Source organism: Meriones unguiculatus, chromosome 5 (genome assembly GCF_030254825.1).
Source record: "Meriones unguiculatus strain TT.TT164.6M chromosome 5, Bangor_MerUng_6.1, whole genome shotgun sequence".
Classification (NCBI taxonomy): Eukaryota; Metazoa; Chordata; class Mammalia; order Rodentia; family Muridae; genus Meriones; species Meriones unguiculatus.
In genome coordinates this window covers 106,968,800-106,995,239 of record NC_083353.1, presented here as the reverse complement: position 1 = coordinate 106,995,239, position 26,440 = coordinate 106,968,800, and the positions used below count along the sequence as shown (strand labels likewise).

General features: G+C 49.4%; 1 protein-coding gene across 5 annotated transcripts in view; it reads left to right on the top strand.

Annotated features, from left to right (window-relative positions):
• Positions 1 to 10,443, top strand: part of Tmcc1 (transmembrane and coiled-coil domain family 1) — a 169,501-nt gene extending 159,058 nt beyond the window's left edge. For all 5 annotated transcript variants that reach the window (XM_060383989.1, XM_060383990.1, XM_021641011.2 and 2 more), the window contains 2 exons: positions 4,204 to 4,339; positions 6,609 to 10,443. In XM_060383989.1, the coding sequence (XP_060239972.1) occupies positions 4,204 to 4,339; positions 6,609 to 6,923 (451 nt within the window). In that variant the 3' untranslated portion in view covers positions 6,924 to 10,443. The remainder of the gene's footprint in view (positions 1 to 4,203; positions 4,340 to 6,608) is intronic.
• The last annotated feature ends 15,997 nt before the right edge of the window (positions 10,444 to 26,440 follow it).

Below are 26,440 nucleotides of genomic sequence, written 5' to 3'. Positions count from 1 at the left end.
GCATGTCTTCTGTGCAGTTTTTATTTCTCTGTTAACATGTTCTTGGGGTGGTATGCGTATGGAAATTCTTTAACTTTTGAAAAATTCTCACCAGCAGAACAGAATGGTTCTGCCAGCTGTGTATTTTTGCTAACACTTGGCTTTATCTTTTTAATCTGAATCTATTTATGGTCTTATTCAGCCCTTGTCTCCTAGTCAAGCTTTAAACCATAATGTCAGCAGAACCACATCCAGCCCCCACTGTGGCTGTATGACTTAAACTGCTGTCAAGCTGGCTTAGATTTCTTACTTTTTAAAGGAGTTTATAGATGCTGGCTTTTTGACTAGTTTCAAAATGGCATGACAGTATAGAGTTTTAAAATGTAGGTTTTAAAGTCAAGCCTGGATTCACATCTTTCCTTCTTCACTTTGTGGCTTTAAAAGGGTAGCTTTGGGACCTCTGAATTTTAACTGCTGCTTCTGAGGGGAAGATAACACCTTCCACCCTCCAGGAGGCCTGTTGGGTTTGCACAGTAGGCTCTAAGGAAGCAGTGGCTATCTGCTGTTTCCAGTCTGCTCTGGGTACATATAAGGCACATTTAATTCCGAATAAAACTTTTTAGCAATCTTTCAGGCTGGCTTGCTTGTTTGTTCAAGACAGGGCTTCACTATGTAACTCTCTGGCTGTCCTCGAACCCACTGTGTAGACCAGGCTGGCTGTGAACTCACAGTGATCTGCCTCTAATTCCCAAGTGCTGGAATTAAAGGCATGAGCCACTATACCCAATTCCCAGCAGTCTTTAAACTCCAGAAAGTGTAAATATGGGCTATGGTTCAAGATGTTGTGGTACAGCCCTAACAACATGTACCCTGCTAGGTACCACCACCCTGTTCCCTGCCCAGCCCCAGTCACTGACCAGGGCCAAGGAATTAGTCTGTTTTTTTGATATTGGGTTGGACACAGAGCTTACTAAATACACTCTACCTCTGAGCTTTACCTCTGCAACACCGGCAATTAGGAATACCAGTTTTCAATACCATGAAGAAAGGTACACACTCAAAATAGTAGTATAATAGAGTACTCACCTAGTATATGTATGGTCCTGGGTTCTAACTGACACATCCCCACCAAAAAATAGTTTTAAAAGATAGTATATTAATGTAACCTTACAGTATCTGATGAATTTAAATTTTAGCAGATCACTTCCATAGCTGACACCTGTTCCTGGCTCCCTGGATTGCAGATGAGATGCGGCAGTTACACAAATAGCAGTCCTAGTTACATACAGCAGAGCATGGGAATGCTGTTCTCACTGTAACAGCTTGAAGGAGAGCACCACAGAGGTGCCTGTCAAGGATGAAGGAGACCTAAATAGGGTTTAATAACATAATGAAAAGGTTCAGACTGTGACTTCTTAAATTAATGTTTATTTCAAAGGAATAGAATTTAATCATTGTTTATTATATGATCATTAAAAGGGATAACATTGGAGGATGGAGTGGTGACTCTGGCTAAGAGCACTCAGTGCATGCATGGGGAACTGAGTTTGGATCCTCAACACCGAAGTAAAAAAAAGAAAAAAGACAGGGATGAGGCCAGGTGTGGAGGCTCATGCCTTTAATCCCAGCACTCAGGAACTCTGTAACTTCCAGACAAGAAAGGAATATATAGTAAGACCCAGTCTCAAAATAAATAAATAAAGGCCAGATGTGGCTGCATATATATCTATTACCCAACCTCTATTGGAAGCAGAGACAGAAGAATCTCAGAGGCTCATTAGGCAGCTCTCTAGCTGAAACAGTGAGCTCCAGGTTCAGTGATAAACTCTGTCTTAAGGGAATAAAGCAGAGAGTAAGTAGAGTGGGACACCCAATATCCTCCTGTGGCCTCTACACATGTGTGCTTATAGACTGCTTGCATACACACAGACAGATACCCACTGAGATATACACATGCAAAGATGAAGAGACACAAGGAAAACAAGGTGCTGCAACATAAAATTACCTTAGAGAAAGTCTTTCTATTCCTTAAACATGGATAAACTCAGCCAGGCATGGTGATAGTTGACAATGAATGATCTTAGAATTTATAGACAGAGGCAAGAGGATCACAAGTTCAAGGCCATCCTGGCTAAAAAGAAAAACACCATAGGTGTGATTAGGGCTGGGGACAGTAGCGCACGCACACCTGTTATCCCAACACTCTGGGAGGCAGAGGCTCCCAGATCTCTGTGAGTTCAAGGACAGCCTGGTCTACAAAGTGAGTCCAGGACAGCCAAGAGTATACAGAGAAACCCTGTCTCAAAAAGGAAAGAAAGAAAGAAAGAAAGAAAGAAAGAAAGAAAGAAAGAAAGAAAGAAAGAAAGAAAGAAAGAAAGAAAGAAAGGAAGGAAGGAAGAAAGGAAGAAAGGAAGGAAAGAAAGAGGAAGGAAGGAAAGAAAGAAAGAAAGAAAGAAAGAAAGAAAGAAAGAAAGAAAGAAAGAAAGAAAGAAAGAAGAAAAAGAAAAGAGTAGGTTGTAACTGTAGAGGCCTTGCCTGGCATGCAGAGTGACAGTTTCTATCCACTGTATGACCAAAAGAAGACAGAGGAGGAGATAGGAGAATGGGAAAAGAAAGAAAAGAAGGGAGGAGTTCTAAATATTTAATGATGCTCTGACATGGTTGGTTGGTTGGTTGGTTGGTTGGTTGGTTGGTTTTTAGACTAGCCTCAAACTTAGACTTCTCCTGCCTCATCAGCTTCTTTAGCACCTGGTATTCTAGGGAATGTACCATAACCTGCTCCCCAGCTTTGCTTTCATTTTTTAGAAGCCCCTTGAGTTTCACATGTGGCTCTGAGCCCCGTGGGCATGAGCCCACATGTGGCCTAACTCCCTCTGACACAGGACTTCGTTCAGCTCAGCAGGAGCTAGAGATGGTTCCTATTTCTAACTTTTGCCTTCTGTCTCAGTATTTTTTTTTAAATATTTATTTATTATTTATTTTCTGTATATGAGTGCTGTATCTGCATGTATGCCTGCGTAAGAGGGCATCAGATCTCAGTATACATGGTTGTGAGTCACCATGTGTTTGCTGGGAACTGAACTCAGGACCTCTGGAAGAGCAGACAGTGCTCTCAACTGCTGAGCCATCTCTCCAAACCCCTCAGTATTTTTAATGTGTAGCCTTCAACCATTCTCCTGGAAGACCTTTGGTTCCTAGGACTCCACACACTGCCTAACCTGTCCTCTTCACTACTACCAGACAACTAATTTCCTTAAACACTGTCTTCTTTGGGCCCCTTCACCAGCTATCCAGAATCCAGTAGTCCAGCTAGTCTGTGTATTTCTTCCTGAGCATTTTTTTTTCTACGTAGAATTTCGGACGATCTCCCTTAAACGTTTATGAACAATAAAGGTGGTGAATAAAACCAGCCTTCCTCCCAGGAACATTCTCATTTCTTCCCATTTTGTAGTTTCTGCCTACTGCAGCCCTTACATATGCTAACTGTGGTGGTTTAAATAGGAATGGCCCCCTAGCCTCCCGTGTTTGAATACTTTGCCCATAGGGAGTGGTGCTATTAGGAGGTGAGGCCTTGTAGGAGTAAGTGTGACCTTATTAAAGGAAGTGTGTCACTGTGGGGGTGGACTTTGGGGCCTCAAACTATGCCTAGTGTGGCATTCACTTCTGTTGCCTGCAGATTAAGATGGAGAACTCCTTCTCCAGCAGTGTCCCAATACTTTGAATATGCCTAGCATGCATCAGGCTCTCAATATGTGCTGACAAATATCCCAAGCATTACTTGGCCATAAGAATGATGGACCCCTCTGGCTCTGGCTTTCTGGGGCCCCAAGTCACAAACCTCTGAGTGAGTAAGTTATCTAGTGTTGAGATAAGTTACTACTGATGACTAGAAGGTCCATTTCCATTTGTGCACTGTCTCTCCTGATGAGATTTGCTTTATAAGTCTTTGTTTCTCCCACACTGAAAGCAGAGTCAGGGTTGCTTCAGCATCACAGGTATGTAGAGCTAGCCAGCGCTATGGAGAAAATTGCAAAAGCCATGGTGGTGTAGGATGCCTTTGTGACAGCTGCCCTTGTGGAGACTGAAAGCTGCAGCCACAGGTTTGGGCTTGCTCATCCTCCGTGCTTTTGTTTTATTTTGTAGAAAAGATTTGGAGAATGATCCAAATTAAATCAGGGATGATGCAGAATATTTGAAACTCCAACCTCTCTCTCCTTTTCTTAGATGTGAACGACTAGAAGAGCAACTGAATGACCTGACAGAGCTTCACCAGAATGAGATCCTGAACCTAAAGCAGGAGCTGGCCAGCATGGAAGAGAAAATCGCCTATCAGTCCTATGAACGGGCCCGGGACATCCAGGTGAGTATGAACAGTAAGTGGGAAAGAAGAAAGGAAGAGAATGGGTAAAGACAGGAGTCTAGAAAGTCAAGAAATGCTATCAGTTGCAGCACACCTGCCTTCACGCAGTGGAGATACCTTTTTCAGATGCCCATGCCATTTGGGAAGGTATAGCTTTAAATGTTGGCAAATGTCTCCAGAAAGAGCAGTCTCACTCTGAGAAAGCTAGAGCGCCCCATCTGTTAGTTGCTGCCCTGGAGCTGCTCAGGTGGGTCTTCTGGTCATCTTGCCTGTCTTCTGCTTCTATGGAAAAGAGGTTTAGTTCCTGCTCTCTAGCCAGAGGCACATTACATGATTTTTGAGAATCCTCCATTGTCCGTGGATTTGTGAGAGACCCCAGTAATGAAGTTGAAGGTGAACACTCACTTGATTCCAAGGAAAAGTGAAACACTGGGGCTTCTCTGTTTTCTGTGGAGATTCAGTCAGAGGTTGTGGTAGGTTTTGTGAAGGCGCCTATTTAAAAGCTAGTGTGGAGAAGAGGAGGTTGTAGCATACCCACCCAGAGGAATCAAGGCATTGTCTGTACTGTTTGCCCAGCTTCCATATTCTTTACGTCCTTGAATTCTGTTTACATTTTTTTTTCTTTCCCATGTTAGTTCTGGAGTGAGCGTGAGTGGCATGATCCATTATCCATTCTTGAGCTAGCTTCAGCCTGAAGTTATCTGGGCCTTACGTTACATCCCAGGAAACTAACAGCCATTGAAACCAAGGCTGGAAAAATCCCATGGTTACAACCACTAGTTGGCTTGAGAGGATATCTGTCCTTCCTTAGGGGATGAGGTTTGTTTCCGTGAGTAGTAGGATATAATTTATATAAGGCTTAGCCTTAGTAGGGAGCAGGTCATCTTTATGCCCTCTGTAGAGTATCTATCTACCTTACAGAGACTGACCTAAAAAGGGAATGTTACCTCCTTACAACAAGGTCACAGTTCCCTTTCTCCAGTCAGGGATTGTCTTGACCTAAAAACACAGGTAGTGTGTTAGTGAAGCACATTCAAAGGTGTTCACTGCATCATTGTTAGAGTGGAAAAAAATCAGAAAGAAAAAATTCCTAAGAGGGACCTAACTGGTGGGCTGTGACATACCCATACTATGAAATGTTGCACAGCAACTAAAAAGTATGTGATAGGACTGGGGAGATGGCTCAGTTGTCAAAGTATTTGATTCATAAGCATAAGGAAGTAAGTTCAGATCCCCAGAACCCACATAAAAAGCCAGACATTGGAGCCAGCAAGATGGCACAGCAGGTAAAAGGTGTTTACCTTGTCAGCCTGATAACTGAGTTCAGCCCCCAGAATCTGGTCAATGTAGAAGGCAAGCGCAACTCCCTCGAATTTGTCTCCAAACCTCCACATTTATGCCACGGCACACCCACACATATGCAAATATACACATGCTAGAATAATAATAGTGATCATTTTAAAGCCAGGCTTAGTGTCGTATACTTGGAATCCCAGCAATGACAAGATGAGACAGGCAATCCTTGCAGCTTACTGGTCAGCTAGTCTATCCTCCTTGGCAAAGCTGCAGCCAGTGAGAGGCCTTGTCTGAAACAAAAGGTGGAAGGTACCGGAAGGACCAACACCTACAGTTGTCTTCTAACCTTAAGTTATGGATCACAGTAGAAGCTATACACATTATGGCAGGAAATGCCTGTAATAATCCCATGCTAGGCAAATGCATATGTACAGTTAAATACAGGTAATAGGTAAGCATACCAGTTTGACAGCAATACCACAGCAGCTGGGACTGTGTTTTAAGTAAAACAAGTGTATGTGTCTTGTGTACCTTAGACTCATAATTTCTAAAAGAATAAAAAACATATAATTGATGTCTTATCATTAAAATGTTCTAGGCCATTCAGTAATGATGGCACATGACTATGATTTCAGCATTCAGGAGGTAGAGGCAAAGGGATCCGAAGTCAAGGTCATCTCAGCTACATAGCAAGTATAGGCCAGTCTGAAATACAAGAGACTCTTGTTTTAAGTAAGTAAGTAAGTAAGTAAATTCTAGGCAAAATAAAAGTATGTCCACTGCTCCCCAAAGCCATTCTCACAGGAGTGCAGTAGAGGGAATAGGAGTAATGCCACCCGGGAGAGCTGTGCATCTGGCTTGTCATATCCATATTTTAAATACTTGGCATGGCTTAGGATCTACCTGGCTCCCATGGCATGTCCAGCTATAGTTCTGAGAACAGAAGCCTAACAGTCCCCTGTTTGGCCCACAGGAGGCCCTGGAGGCCTGTCAGACCCGTATCTCCAAGATGGAGCTGCAGCAGCAACAGCAGCAGGTGGTGCAGTTGGAGGGGCTGGAGAATGCCACTGCCCGAAACCTTCTGGGCAAACTCATCAACATCCTCCTGGCTGTCATGGCAGTCCTGTTGGTGTTTGTGTCCACGGTAGCCAACTGTGTGGTCCCCCTCATGAAGACACGCAACAGGACGTTTAGCACTTTACTCCTCGTGGCTTTCATTGCCTTTCTCTGGAAGCACTGGGATGCCCTCTTCAGCTACGTGGACCGGCTCTTCTCACCCCCCAGATGATGCTGGCACAGAAAGCAGTGCTCCTCACCGTCTGGCGAGTGCATGCCAAGAGAGCTAGACAGCAGCATTACCCACTCTGAAGTTTTCTACAAGAGAGTTGAGTGAATCTGTTTACATTTAGAATAATGTTTTTTTTCTTCAAGAGACGCAATTGCAATAGTATTTTTTAGATTTTATCCAAGAAGTTTTTTGGGCAACAATCTTGGATCATTTTTATGTAGCATGATTTTCCTTGGGATGCAAATCTGAAACAGTCCTTTAACATGAACCAACAATCCGCAACACACGGAAGGGCATTCTGAATCGAGGCTTGGAGGACTGCACTAAACTCACTAAACAGATGCAAAAACCTGACCAGGCCCAACACCCGCCCTTTCTGGGCTCCTCTCCTCATCCAGACTAACTCTACTGTGAAGTCCCACCACATTCCAGGTTGGATTTTAGATTCAGGGTGGATTTTCCTGCCATGGAAGAACACGGGCATCGATCTCCCTCGCTTTCTCACGCTAACCCTGAAGTATGCTCACTTCTGAACCTGTGCCTTCCTTAACTCTGCCAGGATTGGAAGCAAGAGCATCAAGCCTGTAGGGTGACTGCACAGTCCTGTTCAGTATTGTGAAGTAGCCCTTAATCCTAACTTTTAAGCAAAATCCCTTGGCCGCACTTTTAAGGTTTATTTGGTGTTTTTTGTTGTTGTTTTTTAATATGTGTATAGTTACCAACTTAAAAATAAAAAATCCGAACAACATACTTGAAGAATGTAATACTCAAACTCTCAGTGCTTCCTTATAATTTCTAATAGGATTTTTTATTATTGTTATTATTATTGGGGTTTTTTTTTGGTTTTGTTTTGTTTTGTTTTTGGTTGGTTGGTTGGTTTATTTGGGGGAAGGGACTGGGTTGGGATGATCTTATTTTTTTTCTTTTTTTTTTTTTCTTCTTTTTTTTCCTTTGAAATAAAGCAGTGATGTTTTCAAATGAAGCCGTGTGGATATTTCAGCGTGCTGCCCCCTGTTGTCTTGAACCAGTTGAGTTGGAGACTGTCGCCAGTGCTGCCCTCTGCCACGCTGTGGCGGCCCGGCTCTCTGGTGTCTACACCCGCACAGCACCATCTCCCCGGCTTAGCTTGATTAGAGTGGCGAGCGGTTGCAGGGTGAGGGGAAACAGTCTGCACAGACTAGTGTGGCAGGACTGGATTTTGTTTTCCTCCCAAGTAAGTGTCCACCCAGTGATCTTGGGCTGGGATCTCTTTAAGAAAAAAAAAGCTACTATGTTATAAGTCATAAATAATTCCTTGTGTTTGCTTAATTTATTGATTAACACCCCCTAACTTCTGAAACCAAAGTGATGTGGAGTCTTGTTGTCTGCATTTTGGCCTCAGCATCCTTAACTTCAAAGCTTTATTCTGTCTGCCTGAGAGGATCAATTGAAGGTGATTCTCCCAAAAAGCAGAAAAAGAAATGTCAGGTTAGAAGGGCCCAGGTTCTGGGTGCACACTGTTGCAAGCTTCCTACTAACCCAGACTGACTCACTAACCTATCTGCTCAGTGGCTGTTTAGAGACACTTTAGGAAGATAAGCTGAGCTTTGTCCCCATCCTGTAGCCCGTTCCATCACCCAGGTGGAGCCTGAATCAACCTTCAGAGCAAACTAGGGAGCCTGACTGATCTCATATTGTTGGAGGTCACAAATGCCATTCTGATGGCCTCTTTCTGTGTGCCCACATGATGCCAAGGGGTCATGTACTCTGCCCTAAACAGAGAAGTATGCTTTGCTTATGTCACCATACCAGGACCTTCTTTCAGACAAGGGCTGCAGTGCCCTCCCTGTCTGTTGGAAGGGATGGTTTACACAGCAGCTCCAGCCTCCTTTTGCTTTGGCCAGTTGGCCTTCTCACTTTGATATTTTAACTCAGGTACCCAGTCTTCACTCTATCCCCAGATCGTGGTTGTTCACCTCATAATGAGCACCTAGAGCAAGGACCAAAATAATAATAATAATAATAATTAAAACCAATGCACATTCATGCCAAAACAAATGGTCCCCAAACCTATGTTTAAAAGGTTAACTGTACCTGAAAATATTGCAGCAGCTTCAGGCGAGAACGCCACGGGGCACTATGACCTTGCTGGGCTGGCAGTTGCTGCTGTAACTTGGTTGCTCTAGTACAGAAGAGCTGTGGGAGAGAGGAGCCAGCAGCAGCCCGCTGGCTTCTGTAACCATCCCGCAGGAGGCCCCCCCCCAGGTGCACTGTGATTGCTAAGTGGAAGCTGTCCCTAATTGCCTGAAGGCAGTTTCTGTTGAAGGTAGAGTCTGGAGCTTCAGACAGACAGACCTGCACTGATTGCCAGCAGACTGTCTTGAGAAGGACCTTCAGTCCAGGACAGGCCCTGTCATGGCTTCTTGCTGTCTTATCCACTGCTTGCTCACCAGGCCCACAGCTGTCTGCACTCAATGCCGTTTGTAACAAACATCTGTTACCCTGCCTGCCTGTACTTTTTTGCTGCCCATCCCTGTTGCCTTTGAGTTTCTTGGAATCATGGCTGTCCTTGGACTCGCTTTTCTATTCCCAGCCCTTCTATAGCCTTGCTCTGATGGTTTAGCACTTGATCGGAGAGAAGCTTGCCCACAATTTAATGCTTCTTTTCCTTAAAAAAATAAAAAATAATAATGTTTTTAAAAATTCCATTAAAGTGAAGCATTCCTTGATTCCCTTGTCCATGCTGGTGCCTAGCCTGGGTGAGTGAGGCTGGCTTTCTTGGCCTAGGTGACTGTTGTTGTAGAGTTGGCCATCACTCTGCATTGTTGGTGGCTGTCTGCTCTAATTTCAGGTCCTTGGTGTACTCAGTGCATCTCGGCAAGGAAGGCTTTCTGCTCCTTAAGAGGTGCAGTTGGATCCATCGCTGACGGTGCTTTAGCCCCATTCCAATTGGCCTAAAACATTTGTCGCCAGAACAGTGGGGTGAAGCCTTCCTTGCCAGCCATGTCTGACTGTGAGCATGCTTTGGCGTGGTCTTCAGTACATTTGGTTTTGTTTCTACTCCTGTGTTCTAAGGTAGTCAGCGATCCTGGATTCTGAGTAAGTATTCAGTATTCTGGCCTTGTCACCTTGGAGAATACACATCTCAAACAAAACCAAATGCTGTCGTCAACAAGCCAGCACAGGCGAAGTGATGGTTCCCACGCCACCCCCCAATAAAACTGGGATTTTGAATGTGGCTCTACAAGTTAAACATTTCTGTGTGCTGTGTATGCTAGGTGATACCCTCAGAAGGGACTGACTACTAGACTGTAAGTGTGTTTTATACAAGCGTGTAAGACTAAAGACTCACATGCACGAATTGCAGAGTAAAGAGACGATACTTGTGAACGCGTGAACGTTAACACTGTAGTTGCTAGATCTTAAGCTGCTAATTGTTGAGAGAGAATTCACTTATGTTCTGTCTGGCTGCTGTGGAGTCTCAGCAGCACTTTGCTGTACATAAAATGGAAATAAAGACCTCAGCTAGAAACCTGCCAAATGACTCGGGTTTGTTTTGTTTTGTTTTTAATAGTGCATACTCCAATTCTGCTGCAGGTGCATCTGTCTGGAAATTGTGGTTGTGGGTTGGGGTGGGAGAGAGATTGCCACACGAGTATTTTGGAACTCTGACAACCAGGAAGTTGTCACAGCCTCTGAGGACCTTATAGGCATCATTCCAGGTTGGCTTTTCCCCCATGATTCCTTTAGGCTGTTAGTTAAGACTGTGGTCCAAGGGCAGGATAAACAGCACAGTTGATGAAATGCTGTACAAGCATGAGGACCTGCATTTGCATCCCCAGCATCCTTGAAGAAGTCAGGTGTGCTAGTGTGCATCTGTAATTTCAGTCCTGGTGCTTGCTGGCCAAGTCTCTCCAAAGTTTATTGAGAGACTCTCTGTATTAGGGTTCTCTGGAGGAACAAAACTGATAGAATAATGGATACGTATGTATTAGTATATAATCTATAACATATATTAAAATGAGGTTCATTAGAGTGACTTACAGGCTGTGGCTCAGCTAATTCAATCATGGCCGTCTCCTGACAAAAAGGCCAAGAATGCAATAGCAGATCATTTCACAAGGCTCAATATCTCAGGCTGTCTTCAGTATACACTGAAATCCCAAAGTAGGTTCTAATGCCAATGAAGGAATGCCTCAGCAACAGGGTAGATGAACTTTGCCAGCAAGAGTGAAAAACAGGCAAAAAGCAAAAGCCTCCCGTGCCTTTTTATGTGGGCTGCTACCAGAAAGCATGCCCACATTTAGGGTGGCATCCTATCTCACATGGTCCAGTCAGGCAAACGCCCTCCCTCACAGGTGTGCCCAGCTTCTTGGGTTTTGGCTAATTGCAGGCATACTCAAGTTGACAACTCCGATAAGCCATCCTGCTTTGTCTCCAAAAATAAGTGGAGAGTTACTGACGAAGACACCTGAAGTTGATCTCTGGCCTCCACGTGCCTATGCTCATACACCACACACACACGCCTACGCTCAGGCTTTTTTAGAGGCGCTTTCGAGCACTAACCTCCCAACTCAGCATCGAATGACCCCAAAATGGAGAGAATAATGTCTTCCATCATTTCAGAGCTTTGCTAAAGTCATTGTGAAGCCAGACATTAAGCATTTGGAACTTAAGAGTTGTTATCCCATCTAACCTAGCTATGGTTTTGTTAAAGGAGTCATAATTTATTTCTCTGCGGTGCTGGGGACAGAGCCCAGGGCCTTGCTCATGCTGGACAAGTATCCATCCCAGCCCCAGAAATACTAATTTCCTGGAGGTTTGTTGTTGGTTGTTTGCCAACATTGTGTGTTAGCACCCTTGCCATGGTGCACATGTAGAGATCAGGAGACAACTGGGGGGGGGGGGGGTCGGTGCCTTCCAACCACGTGTTTGCAGGTGCTGAACTCAGATTATAAGCTTCACTGGCTGGTGCCTGTATCCACTGAGCCATCTTAATTACTCCAGAGACAGTACTTTTCACTAGGACTTTCGCCTAGAGATGCAGAAGTTCTAAACACAGGACACCCAGCAGGTAGATGACTTTGTCCTCATTCACTAGCCCTGTGTCTCCTAACCCACCTGTGAGCTAACAGCATCACAGCCTGAACCACTCCGGGTGCTGTGATGGGAAGGGATACCTTTCATGACAGCCTTACGGAGTAGCCATAGCTTCTTTCAAGTGCGGGCTAGCCCGCTATGTGAAGAGTTGTAAAGTGCACCCTGAGAGCCTACACACATGCCTCTCTAGCGTTGCACAGTGCAGAGGGGCTAACGTATTTCAAAATCTGATTTATTGCCATCTATTAAAATCTTCAGCAGGACAGACCTAGTAGCTTACTCCTTTAATCCCAGCACGGGGGAGGCAGAAGCAGGTGGGGCTCAGTTCGAGGCCAGCCTGCTCTACATAATGAGACCCTATCTTAAAAATAAATAAACAATTTAGAAAGCCAGCCAGGCCAGCTTGAGACACATGAGCCCTTGTCTACAAATAAACAAAAGAACAAAACTTTTAAAGAGTGTGAGAACATATCTGAGAAGTCATTAAAAGAAGGGGAGGGGCAGCTGCTCAGGGATTGGCAGCTGGAGGTTCACCTCACCCAAAGTCTTTCAATTCTGTGGCTCAGGGTAAACAGGTGGCACCTTGTAAGGCCTCACTGGTTAGTCCAGAGCAGCTGACTGCAGGAAGTCCCCACGCAGGTCCCGATGTTTGTTGTCCCAGGTGTGGAAACACCTGTTTGCTCAAGAACAATGGCTCACATCTGTAATCCCAACACTCAAAAAGATAATTAATTCACAATCAACCTGTGCTACATAGTTCCAGGGTGCTCGAGCTATGTAATGATACCCCCATGAAAAAAAAAAAGCGCACTTGCCTAGCAAAGCCCTGGGTTCCATAGCCAACACTTAAAATAAAATGACAGGGGCTGGAGAGATGATGGCTCAGAGGTTAAGAGCACTGGCTGCTCTTCCAAATGGTCCTGAGTTCAGCTCCCAAAAACCACCTGGTGGTTCATGACTATCTGCAATGAGATCTGGTGCCCTCTTCTGGCGGGCAGGCACATAATTCAGGCAGAATAATTAATAAGTAAATACATCTTTTTTTAAAAAAAAATGTGTTTTAAAAAATTATTGAATGGTAAATATAGCGGCTGCAGTGGGATCCCGTGCAGCCCGTGGACAGGAGATGAGCCTAAATGGTGTGTGACTTCATGAGAAGAGCGTTGTTGACCCAAGAGCTGGGAGATGCTCAGCTGCGAAAAGAACCCAAGTTGCCTGAGACACACTTTTTTAAAGTGCCAAGCGTAGTGGCACACACTTGTAATCCCAGTGCGGGGGAGCTGGAAATGGCGATCCCTGGGGCTTGCTGGCCAGCCAGCTTAACAGTTGGCAAGCTCCAGGCCAGTGAGAGGCCATCAAAAAATAAGGTTGAATGGCACCTGAGGAATAACACCAGGGTGAGTGGTCATCTGGCCTCTACACATACACACATACACACACACAGAGAAAGACAAAGAGAGAACTCAGTAAAAAGGTAGGCAAAGGTTATGAACAAACGATTCAAAGAAAAACAAAAAACGCAGTGAGCATTTCAGGAAAATGTTCAGCTTCCTGTAAACCTGTATGATGTGAAAACGGCCCATTGGGGAACAGTATTGTCTCCCATGTGGGTTGAGAAATATTTTATTATTTGTACAAATATGTAAATGAGAAATATTTTATTATTTGTACAAATATGTAAATGAAGAGAAGCTCCACCTTACACTGCTCCCAGCTGTTTGAAGAGAGGTGGTGAAGGACTTCCATGATCAGCTTGTTCTCATGAGTCTTTCTGTATCAAACTTTCTGAAGATTGATTTTTCAACCTTTCTATGTGTCTGTCTGTGTGTGGGGGATATGTGCAAGTGAGTGCAGAGCCCACAGAGGCCAGAAGAGGGCATCAGATCACTTGGAACAGAAGTTACAGGCAGTTGTGGGTGCTGGGAACTGAATGGACTCCTCTGTAAGAGCAGCGTTTTTTTATAATTTATTTAATTTTTGTATGTGCATCAGTGTGAAGGTGTCAGATCCCTTGGAAATGGAGACAGTTGTGAGCTGCCAGGTGGGTGCTGGGAATTGAACCCGGGTCCTTTGGAAGAACAGACAGTGCTCTTACCAACGGAGCCATCTCTCCAGCCCCCAGCGTGTACTCTTAATTAAGAAGCCCTCTCTAGGGCTGAGCGTGAGTCTTTCAGAGAAAGCATGTGTTTCTTCTCTTATGTAAAACTTTCAAGACAGGGTTTCACTCTGCACCTCAGGTTAGACACTGAAGCTGGCTGAGAGACCCAGTCATCTATCTGCTGGGTTCCCCGTGACACACCAATTCAGAACTTCTGCATCTCAGAGCCTCTGAGCAGTGGCAAGAGTCTGAGTGAAAAATGACTGTCTCAGGGCCTACGGGTGCAGGCACATGCCACTAAGGCTCAAGATCTGAGTTCCCTGCCTAGAAAATGCTGGGCAGGAGGCATGCACCAAGTCCCTGACTGCCACACGTGCACAATGGCAAGTGTGCAGAAACACACGGAGTATGTGAGTAAATACGAAAGCATGCATACGCATGGAATATATAAGCAAATATATATTTACTTAGCCACACAGCCTCTTCAGTGCTCAAGTGACAGGCATCTGCTGCCTCCCCTGGCTTTATCTACTGAAAAAAAAAAAACAAAAAAACCAAAAAACCCTTTAAAAGAAACAAAGGCATTGATGAGATGGCTCAGTCAGTAAAAGCGCTTCCCACACAAGCCTGACAAGCCGAGTCCAAGCCTTGGAACCCACGGTAGGAAAACAGAGCCCAACTTCTCAAAGTTGTCCTCTGACCTTCACATGTATACTTTGAAACATAAACGGGCAAAAACACACGCATCCCACACACATGCATACATACACACACTTTTTTTAAAGAAAAAAAAAAAGGCACGTCCATGAGAGACAAGTGAGGAAAGAGCACACAGTATCCTGTGCTGGGTTGTGCTGGACCATCTCTGGGGTTGTCTGAGGCAGGCTCCGAGTGGGTTTGGGCTCCTTCAGCTCTTCCAGCCTGCGAGTGTCGGTCTAGGAAGCAGGGGCAGGTGTGACTGCAGCAGCTGGCGTCCTTCTACCCCACAGCTATGGAGCAATCTCTGCAAGACTGGCCTGCAGCAGGGTGCCGGACTCAGCATGGGGGTCATGTCGTAATAAGCCGAGGGCTTACGTGGAGGAGGACGGTTCTAGCCAGGTGAAAGGCGGCAGCTCAGTGGAGGTGGCAGAGTGACTGAGCAAAGAAACGATGGGATTCTTGTTTGTGTGCTTGCTTGTATTGGGTTTGGTTTTTGACTCCTTTCAGGAGTGAATATAGGAGGTTGAAGATCAAGGCCTCATACATGCTAGGTAAACACTTGAGCACTGAGCTACAGCTCAGCCTGAGGTGCTGGTGTTTAGACGGGTAGAAATGGCTGAGGAGGTGTATAAATGAGAGGAACTGTGTCAGCAAACCACAGGCTGGGGGGCCCAGGATGAGGAGCTCGAGCCAACAGGCAGGTGCCAGTCAGGTGAAAAGCCATAGTGGGAACCAAGCTGCAAGGAGTGGAAAAGGCCAGTTGGGGGTGGCAGCTCCATGGTTGGTGGGCACTTGGCCAGAAATGCCCAAAGCCCTTGGGTTCCATCCCTAACACTGCAAAAATTATTTTCAAAAACCCCATGTTCAGGGTTTATTTACCTGGCCACAGGAGAAGCCATTGAAGATGGTGAGAGATGACCCAGCCATATGTTTAAAGGCAATTAACAGCCCTTTCAAAAGGAACCAGCAACCAGTTTTTCATATGTTTAAAGGCAATTAACAGCCCTTTCAAAAGGAACCAGCAACCAGTTTTTCATGTCATCCAAATTGGCAGTGTGATTGCAAAATGCTGCACACGGGCTCTGGCCTGTCACCTGCGGATACCGTGGGAGGGGGCCGGTTAAAGTGCCGCCACCGCTGCCTCTTGTCCTCATCTTCTAAACTAGGAAGCAACAGTCACTATAAGAAAAGAATTCACAGTTTTTAAAAGATAATGAGATATTAGCTATCCCAGGCTAGCTTCAAACTCACTGCGTAGCTGAGGATGACTTTGAACTCCTGACCTTCCAGTCTCCCCCTCTCCCTGTGCTGGGATCACAAGTGTCGACCACTATATCTGGTTTTAAAATTCAATTTGTGTGTGTGTGTGTTCTTTTAAGACAGGCATGCAGGCACATATTCATAATCCCAGAACTCTGGAGTCAGAAACAGTGTGAGTCCATCCTGCTCTACATAGCAAGTTCCACACCACAACCAGAGCTACACAGTGGGACCACGACTCAAAAAAATAAGTAAAAAGATTTTTAAATTTGATTTTATTTTTAATTGTGTGTGTGTGTGTGTGTGAGCTCGCGTTCCAGAGAGCACTGATTATGGTTATGCACTTGTGTGTGTGGTGGCCATGGAGGCCAGAAGAGGGTATGCAATCTCCTGAAGCTAGAGTAGCAGACATTAGCGAGCCATACAGCTTGGGTGCTGGGACTTGAACTCAGACCCTCTGGAAGGACAGTACATGCTCTTAAGCAACAAGCCATCTGTTTGGAAGTGGTTGTGAGGCACCTAAGTGCTGGGAACCGAACCCAGGTCCTTTGCGACAGCAGTGCAAGGCTCTTAACTGTTGAGCCAAGCCATTTCTCCATCCCCTTGGCTTTTTTTTTTTTTTTTTTTCCTTGAACTTGTTTGTTTGTTTATAGGCAGGATTTCTCTGTGTAGCCCTTGCTGTCTGAAATTTGCTTTGTAGACCAGGCTACAAACTCAGTAGCCTCAAACTCCCAGATCTACCTTCACGTGCCCCTCAGGTGCTGGGATCAAAGGTGTGTGCCACCAAGCCCGGCTCAGGCCCTTCAATTCTGAAAAAAGAAAGGAAGGATGGAAGGAGAAAGGAAAGAGAGAGATGGAGGGGGAGAGGGATGGAGGAAGGGAGCGAGAGAGAAGAGAGGGAGAGGAGAAAGAAGAGTCACCTAGGGAGAGGGGCCTATGCCCGAATTCCCAGCACTGAGGAGGCTGACACTGGAGGATCACAGGTTTGAGTACAGCTTGGGTTGTGTACTAAGATCCTGCGTCAAGACACGAACATTTGACGTCAGCGCAGCTTATCTGCACCGTTCTTACCATTTCAGGAAGGATTTAGGTCAGGAATGGCGAAGCCCAAGAGGCGCAGCAGTCATGAGTTACGGTAGTGCCTCTCCCCTCAGGGAAGGGTCAAGTCCCATAGTCACACAGCGCCTCGCCCAGCACTTGACAAGAGGTTTCTTAAGAGAAGACCTCGTGGACAGGCAGCGATGTCACTCACCTGACGCTCCAGAACGTGTCCTCTCTGCCACTGTATCCACGAAAGCCCAGGCAGTCAAGATGTGGGCTTTCCCTGAGCAGCCTTGGCTCTTGAGTGAGTCTGGGGAACCCCCCCCCAAAAAAAAATAATCTGTATGTGTCAGAAGGCTCTGGCCATAGAGATAGCAAAAGCACTCCCCAACCCCAAGGGACAAAAACTTGCCAATGAATACACGTGGGATCAACTGGATCCAAGGCCGTGTCTCCACTGTGGAGAGCAGTTTGCAGCACACACCAGGTGCTGCACTCAAGAGCGGAACTTAGATCCTCCTCGGTCTACTCCTGAGCCGGCGGCTGTTGGGGGGTAGGGGATGGAGACTCATTGCCATGCTGCGCTGAAGAGTGAGACCCCTGCTCTGGCTGGTTGCCTCCCGCAGACAAGGCGCTGCACTAGTGCCACACCAGATAAGGAACCAGGACCTGGTGGTGAAGATGGCTCGGTGGGTCCCTTTCAAGCTGGGCCCTGTGTATCTGAACCCACCTGTACTCCCAGGCCTGGGGAGGGAGAAGCAGGAGGATGCCTGGGGTTCCCTGGTCAGTCTAACCCAGCCATCCAGCCCCTGGCTCACTGAAAGCTGTCAAACAAACAAACAAACAAACAAATAGATGCAGTGGAGAACAGCTGAAAAAGACACCCAGCTGAGAGAAGAGAGGTCGCAAAGCCTTGGCCCAGCTGCCTGGGCCGGAGTACATGAGCACCCGAGGAGGCCAGAGGGGCTAGGCCACAGCAAGCCAGGAGCCTAAACTGGGCTCTACACACACACAGACACAGACGCACAGGCACACGGAGTTCTAGAGCTTCAAAACGAGTATCAGTTCACTTCTGAGGCAGGGTTTCACTCTGTAGCTCCAACTGGTGCCACCCTCATAGTGGTCCTCCTGCCTCAGCCTCCCAGGGATTGCAGGTGTGCAGAGACACCAATGTAAGGAGACGAGAACACCAGGTCCATCCTTCATGGTCAAAGGCTCCTCCCCAAAATGAGAGTAGCTGCCTCGGGGGTCTCGGTTCATGCGAAGCCACTGCTCTACCCCTGGGCTAACCCTCCAGCCCCTCCTCCCCAAACTGATACGTACAATATTAAATTTTAAATCAGCCCAAGAAAATTTAGTGAATTAAGCCTGGGGGGAGAAATCAAGGCAATAACAACAACAGCAACAAAAAAAAAAGTGACATCTAAATGGGATGGATCTGATGGAGGAGATTCTGGAGCTCTGGGAATTACCCTCTGAAACTTTCCTCTTTTCAAGTATTAAAAAGAAAAGGCAAACCTGGTCTCTGTTGCCACCTTGTGGCTCTATCTTGCAGTGCACCCTCTGAGACAGTCCGAGCAAGTTCCCTGATCAGCAGGATTTCGGCCCAGGTGATTCCCTTTTGTACTAGTTTGTCTCCTGAGAACTGCTCTCAGGCCCGTTTGTTGCACAGCGTAAAAATCACCTGGCTCTTGCTTTAAAGGGAGCCAGTATTCAAGTGTACGCAGCCCTGCTGCTTTCCAGAGTCAGCCAGTCTGAGGGCAGGGATGGAGCTCAGCAAGCAGCCAGCCCAGCCTGTCTCCTCAGATTTGACTCTCAAATCACTGCCAACATCCCTAAGTCTGGATTCCCAAAAGCCCTCCCTCGACCTCACCTGCAGGCCTTACCTCTCCATACTGTCTTTAAGCATGCCCACCGTAACCCACTCCTCTGGGTCCCCTCTTCCTTCTGGTGGGCCCTGCTACACGCACACCCTCATTCTGCAGCTGAACACTTAATGCTCATGCCTATAATCCCAGCACTCGGGAGGCGGAGGAGGAAAGAGCAGATATTCGGGGTCCTCTTTGGCTACATTGGGAGTTCAAGGCCAGCCTGGGCTGCCTGAGACCCCATCCTCAAACAAAACGAACCAAACCATGTTTATGACCTCTGACCTCTTGCTACCCACTCCTTGTCACCAGAGTGGAAAAACTCGGTCCTCCTATGTCCCCAGTGCCTGACACAGAGCCAGGTGTAGACAAAGACAGGCATGTTCCTGACTCCTTCAGCTCTCCAACTTTGTTCCCAGGTGTCCATCCACTCAAGGAACACACACACACACACACACACACACACACACACACACACACGGAAAACAGGAGGTGCACAGAACCCTTGGCAGCCCCGCCTGCTGGAACCAGTGGCTCCCTGGGTCACCCACAGGTAGAGAAGAAACATCAGGGCTACAAACACCACTGCCCAGGAACTGGAGGCATCCTTCTTCACACAGGGGAAACTGAGGTTAGGCCCAGGACTCCAGCCCCACCCCCATCAGCAGACTTCAGGGCTGTCTTTACCAACTGGCTCAGTGCGCTGCACAGACAGCCAGACAGCCAGACAGAGAGCCACCCCTGAGTCCACCCTAGGGCCCAGCCCAGCTGGGATGATGGTTCAGGACAGGGCTGGAATTCACGAACAAACAATGCCCGCAGGCCTCTGCCCAGCCACTTTTTGCCTCCTCGCCCGCCTCCCTGGGCATGAGCCACCAAGAGGGCTGGAAAAGAGCGACCACAGAGTGTCTGGTCTGAAAGGTGCCCCCCCACCCCCCGCCACCCTGCGGATGATCAGTTGCTTCCTCTTCCTGCCGCCCGTGTGACTCACTTCCCTTGCTTGTCTGCTCACTGGCTCGTCTCTCAGTGAAGCTGTGACATTCCTGTCCAGGTTGGGTTGACTTGGATTTCCGTGCCACTAGCACGCACAGCTTTAGGGCGGCTGAGTTGTTGGCACGTGTGTGAAAGCGGGTGTTTGTAGAGCTCAGAGGCACCCTCCGACTTTCCTTTGAGACTGTCTCTCCCTGGCCTGGAACTTCCAACAAAGGACCAGGCTAGCGGGCCAGAGAACTGCAGGGATCTGCCGGCCTCTGCCCGCCATCTCCCAGCCTATGGCTTTTTCTATCAGTCCTGGGTTCTGAACCCCAGGTCCACACTTGGGCAGTGAGGACTTTACCAACTGAGCCATCCTCCTGCCTGGGTGACTTTCCTAGAAAACAATCTGCTATACCTTTTCAGGCTGGGGGCGAGGAGCCATGGCTCGGCAGTGGAGCCCCTCACTGCTCTTGCAGAGAACCTGGGTTCAGTTCAACTGGCAGTAAGTCTAGTTCCGAAGAAGTCGACGCTCCCTTCTGCTCTCCATGGGCACCAGGCATTCATGTGATGCATACAACATACAGGAAGACAAAGCACATACATAAAATAAAAGGAAATTAAAAAAAAAAAAACAAAACCACCACAAACTTTTCCAAAATCACTCACCCAGCAATGAGCAGAGGTCCCATGTTGTACATCCTTGCTAGAACCAAGGGCTGTCTTTTTTCTCTCTCTTTCTGTGTGTATTTCTCAACGTGTGTGCCATGTATGTTCAGGTGCCTGCAGAGGCCAGAAAAAGGCTTTGGATCCCCTGGAGCTGGAGAGATAGGTGATTGTAAGCCACCCAGCAATGGCTGGGAGCTGGACTCTGGCCCTGTACAGGAGCGATATTAGCCATCTGGTTATAAATATATATATATATATATATATATATATATCATATATTACCACTAGGTGCGTAAGAGGCCAAGGGTACTAAGGGATGACCCTAGCCAGCAGGGGGCCTCCTGGCTACACTAGAGGCCCAGCTCCGCCTCTGACTCCTGGGGGGTTCTGCCTAATGGAGGGTGGGCCGTGATGCCCTTGCAAAATCTTGACTGCGTCTGCTGTGTGCCAGGCCCAGGGGCACCGTTCAGTGGAAGAGACAGACCAAAACCCCAGTGACACTTTGAAAGGGACGTTTGAGCAGAGTCCAGAGCCAGGCAGGAGAAGGCGGCGGCCTGGGGAGGGCTAGGGTAGAACAGGGAGAGAGAGAAGGTACAGGGGCCCGCATGGCAGGGGCTGGAGGTGCAGCAGGCATGCTGCCAGGGCGGAGGGCAAAGGAGGAACCTAAGGTAGAGATGGCAGGACAGGGGTGGAGGTGTGCAAGGGGCGTTCCTCGTCGTGGCTGCCTGGGTGGCCCTGCAGCAGTGATGTGTTTCTTCAGTTCTAGAGGCAGAACCGAACTCCAAAGTCAAGGTGCCCCTAGTTTTCTTCCAGACTCTCTCCTGAGCATGCGCAGGCTTCCTTCTCAAAGCCCTAACCACCTCTGCAATGGCCTGCCCCCACACGCAGTCACATCCCAAGAGTCACTGAGTTGCAATGTCCCAATTGGACAAGTCACACTCTGCTTTGGCTTTGGCTTTGGCTAGGAGAGGCAAGGGCCTTGGCTGGGCATGGGAGTAGGAGGGAGGTAGGGATGTGTGCTGGGGTTGAAGCCCAAGAAGGAACACCCCCCCCCCCCGGCCCCAGGGATGCAGATGGCCGCTAATGGGAGCTAGAGCTGCGTGCTCAGGTGGCGATGAAGAAGAGGTACTGTAGGGCTTAGGCTCTGCCTGAGAGAGATGCCGGCTTCCTGGCTTGCATTCCACAGTACAGCAAGCGCCTACTGCGTGCCTGCTGCCCCTGCAGGTGATGGAAGCAAGGATAGGCCCAGCGTGCTGATTCGGCCGGTTCCTCTGGCCCTTCTTCCTCCCTTGTGGGGAACCTGACTCCCACTTGGACAAACATCTTGTGGCTATTTCCGCCTCGCCTGCCCGGAGCCCTGCCCGGCCTGAACAAACACTCAGGGCCTGTGTTTCCTGCCTCGGCTCTGGGAAAAGCCCAGCCAGGGCTGCTGAGGTCAGCCTTGGAGGGAAGGGGAAGGAGGGGGGACCAGGCCCTGCAGGGGGGACCACCCTGGGCCTCCTGTGGTCCCCATGGCTGTCAGCGCAGAAGCCCGGGCTGCAGGCTCTTCTCTGAGCTTGGGTCTCTGTGGGAAGACGCAGGGCCCCCCCCGACCTGGCTTTGCCACCAAGCGGGGCTGCCAGGAGGGGCTGGAAGGCGATTTGCAGCACCTTAGGACTGTTTGTGGCCTTGCCAGTCCGCTCCCTACCCACCTGCCCACTTGTTTTGGACCTCCTAGCGCAGCCCCCGTTCCTGCTGCATAATGGCAGGCTCCTGTCTCCCTGGAGAGAGCTCCGATGGAGGGGCAGGTCCAGAGCTGGTCTGGGTGAACCGGCACCAGCTGAGGGTTGAACAGAGAGGCTCACAGCATGAATGTGAGTGTGTCTGTGTGTGTGTGTGATGTGCCACGGAGCCTGGGTACCAGTCCCAAAGAAGAGCTGGGAAGTTCCCTGGGGGAGGGCACCTGAGGGGCCTCCAGTGTCCCTTGGGCTGTGCCTCCTGTCCTGTCCCCATCACTGTTGCGCCTTCTGGTCTCCCTCGTCTTTCATCAGGAGACAGGCTGGAGTGGGTGGTTTGAACACACCTCACGGTGAGCACTAGGGGGGAAGGGCTGGAAGACGGGAGCAACAGCCCCACGTGTGACCGCTGTGGCTAGACACGGTGACCCCGCTTGAACTCCCCCTCCCCCCTTCTCTGGAGCTCCATGGATGTCATTAGAGCCAGGCAGCCTGATAGGCCTGGAGTGAGGGCACAGACTGGCCAGGAGCTAGGGGCAACGCTTGGTGCCCACCCCCCACCCCAGGTAAATTGGCATGGCTGCTGGGCCTCCTCCTAGACCAGCCTAGCGCTCTGCCAGAGAAAACCTCTCCAGCTGCAGTTGGAGTTTGTTTTTGTTTTTCAAGCAGGGTCTGGGAGCAGAGACAATGGGATTAATGTTATTTTTTTTTTCCTTGCAAGCAGTTTCTCCTCATCTGGGAACTGTGGGGCTGGATTCCCACCTCAGCTTCCTTCCGGCCTGTGGAGGAGGTTAGGACAGACAAGGCAGGAGGGAGGTCCAGGCGGTTCGGGCCTAAGGGAGTCAGGGACTCGCGCTGTTCTCCCTCCCCTCGGCTTGGCATGTGCTATCTGCTCCCCTGAACTCATCCCTGAAAGTGCTCCTGTGCTTTGAGCTGGCCGCCTCTCACAGGAAGCCCTCCCAAACTGCCCTGCACTGCCTCACATGGTGGGCTGGTGAGGTCCTCAGTGTGAGGCCAGTTCTGTGTCTAAGGATGGGTCGGTGGGCAGTGTGGTAATGGAGGAGCCCAGCCGAGCTCCCCACCCTTCAGTTCAGCCTCCGCATGCTTGCCACAGCACACAGAGCTGGCTCTCTCCCTCCACCATACGGGTCCCAGGGATCAAACTCGGGTCACCAGTTTCTGCCACAAGCACCTTTTTTAATCCTCTGAATCATCTTGCCGGCCCTGCAGGTTTATTTTTAACTCAAATAATGCGTATTATTTGAAGGAAACAGAAGACTCAGACACAACTTCCAAACTCCCCCCACCCCACGGAGAGGTCGCATCCCAGAACTGTGTCCGGCCCTGGCCCAGCTGCCTGCCTGTCCGGGACCCCATGTCTGGGGTTCCCACCTCGGGGGACTGGGCCTCTCAGGCACAGCTGAAACTGCACGGTTGTCCTGCCCAAGTCACAGGACCACAGCTTCCTTTGGAGCAACTGTGACAGCTCACAGCCAAGGGGGAACTGAGACTCCAGGAGTAGGAGTGGGTGACATAGGTCCAGCAGGGAAGTGAAAGTATCCATGTCATCTGCCCATTGTCGAGCTGTCACAGCTGAGCCACACTGCCCACCATCTGGGCTGGGCAGCTAGCTCCCTTCACGCCCAGCCAGATCTACCCTGGGTGCCCCAGGCTAGTACAGGAAGAAGAGGTAGTCTTTGCCTCCAAGGCCAAAGGTGTGGGGAGGCACCTCTTTGGCTGCAGCTCTCTGGTTTTGGTCCCAGACAGGCCAGCCAAGGCTCATGAGAGAAGAGGGGGAAACTGAGGCTCGACAGGGAGGCATTTGACTGGCTGTTTCCAGATAGAAGCTGGAACAGCTCTTGTCTGGCCCCATGCTTTCCAGTGGCCCCTGAGGCCTGGGGGATGCAGCCACTGGCTTGTCCACATCGCATTGTCGGGCCTGGTCTCCTTTCAAGGTCTCTAAAGCGGGGGCCAGCGCCACACTCTGAGGTAACCCCAGCCCGCAGCAGAGTGAATTGGGTTGGAGGTTGGGGTTGGTAACCACCCAGGTCCTCTCCCGAGAGCCCCAGGTGCAGGCAGATGGTAGAGCCAGTGGCGCCACTGTGCTGACCTCACCAGCTTCTGGGAGCTGCAGGCCTCCTCCTTTCTTCTTCCCCAGGCGTCCTTCCTGCCTCCCAGGTGGTGGCTGCCCTTCCAGCTAGGCACATCCATTGCACCTGGGGTACTGGGCCTACTGGGCCTGCTCTGACCATGACTCACTTCCTGCTTCTGGGAGCCAAAAATAGCCCTCCTGGATGGCCAGGCCCTGTTGGGGGTTCCCTATGAAACAGATGCCCCGTACTGTTTTCTGATGGGGCCGATACCCACTTACAGACACAGGAACCCTTATGGCACGCTACGTGTTGGCATCTGACATCTGCACAGTCAAATGTCCACCTAACCACGTGCAGAAGTTCCAGAGCACCCCGAAGGCACGTGGCAGCACCCGTGTGAGAACACCCCGCAGGCCAGGCACCAGGGAGGCCGCCATGCGGAAGGTGAGGGTCCACAGCAAAGGCCAGAGTCAAACCTATGACTGGAGTGGTGCAGGGCCTGACGGCACAGAACTGTGGGCAGGAGACCCGGACTCGGCTTTAGCCTGAGTGCTTTCTCGGGGCTTGAAGTTAGAGAAGAATAATGGGACCGGATCTGCAGTGATCCTTTAGGAAGCGGGATTGGGGGTGGGGTGGGGCAGTGATGGGTGGGGCCCGGGGACAGTCTGAACCGATATAGTTGTTTTAGGGCAGGAGGTGGCAGACGTTCGGGAGGGCCAGCAGGGTACAGGCGTGAGCCACAGGACCTGGGTGCAGTCCCTGCTGGGCAAGGTCAGGACGCCAGCTTCTGAATGGCTATGTTCTTATCGCCCGGGGGGGAGCACAGAACACCATTCATGAGCAGGAGGTGGCCAGGGGGTCCGGTATGGCAACGCACCCCTGTCTCAAAAAAAAAGAAAAAAAAATGCTCGGGGGAGACAGATCCAGGGAGTCTCCAGGGAGAGTGATACCTCTAAGTGGCCACTGCCACCAAGGCACTGAGGCTGGGGGTTGCCCTCTATGGCCCTTTAGCCCTACTGCTGCCACCTCAGGTTTCCTGCTCAGCGCCTCCCACGGAACCCACCGCACTGTCCTGGTGGCCAGGAGGCCCTTCGAGATCTGCGCCTGCTGCCCCTCAGGTCCCAACACCCTCTCTCCCCGCTAGGCCTGGGCCAACGCACAGCGCAGGTCCATTGCCTCACAGCTTTTGTTGGACTTGCCCTTCCCCAGGCTGAGACACTCTTCCCGCAAGTCAGGCTGGATTCCTCCTGCTTTCTCGCTTCTCACCTACAGCCGCACCGTTTCCTCTTCCTCCCTCACACCTGCCTGGCGCGTCCACAGCCCCCGCCCTCTGGGATCCCAGTCTGTTTTATCGGCTGGCTTTCAAAGGTAGTTTGAGCCCCTTGGAGCGAAGATTTCTTTTGCTCCCCGCTGTATCTAGATCCCTGGCACTGAAGCGCCGCCTGGCAGCCTGCAGGGGCTTGGCGGCTGCATCTAGACTCTAGATTCTAGAAGTTGAGGGAATAAACGGTGGGAGTGAGCAGGTACTAAGCCTGCCTGCTTTCTTGCCCAAGGCCTGTCTCCCTCTCTTCTCTCTTTCCTCCCTTCCCCCCTTCCCACAGTCTGCCCCAGGGGATTGGAAGGGGGAAATGGCTCCCCTGAGTCCTAGAGTGGCAGCCTCAGCCCACAAGCAGTTGGGGAAGTAGAGGCTCAGAGAGAGGCTCTGCTTTAGTTCCCATGATGGGGACACACAGCTGGGACTAAGCCCAGGTACTCTGGCCTACACAACCGCATCCCCATGGCCTTCAGTGGGTTGTGGAGGAGGGACCCCAGACTGCCAAGGCAGAGGCTATAGGGCACATGGAATGAAGGGGGGTGGGCACTGCAGGAGGCTGAGAAGAGGGCCTAGGCTGCTTCCCCGTGTTAACCTTCCCTGGGGTTCCGGTAGCTGACCAAGAACACACGTCCATCTTTTATCCCATGAGCCTGCTGAGAGCCAGCTTCTTCCCAGTGTGGGGAATGCTGGTGTGCCTCGAAAGACCTT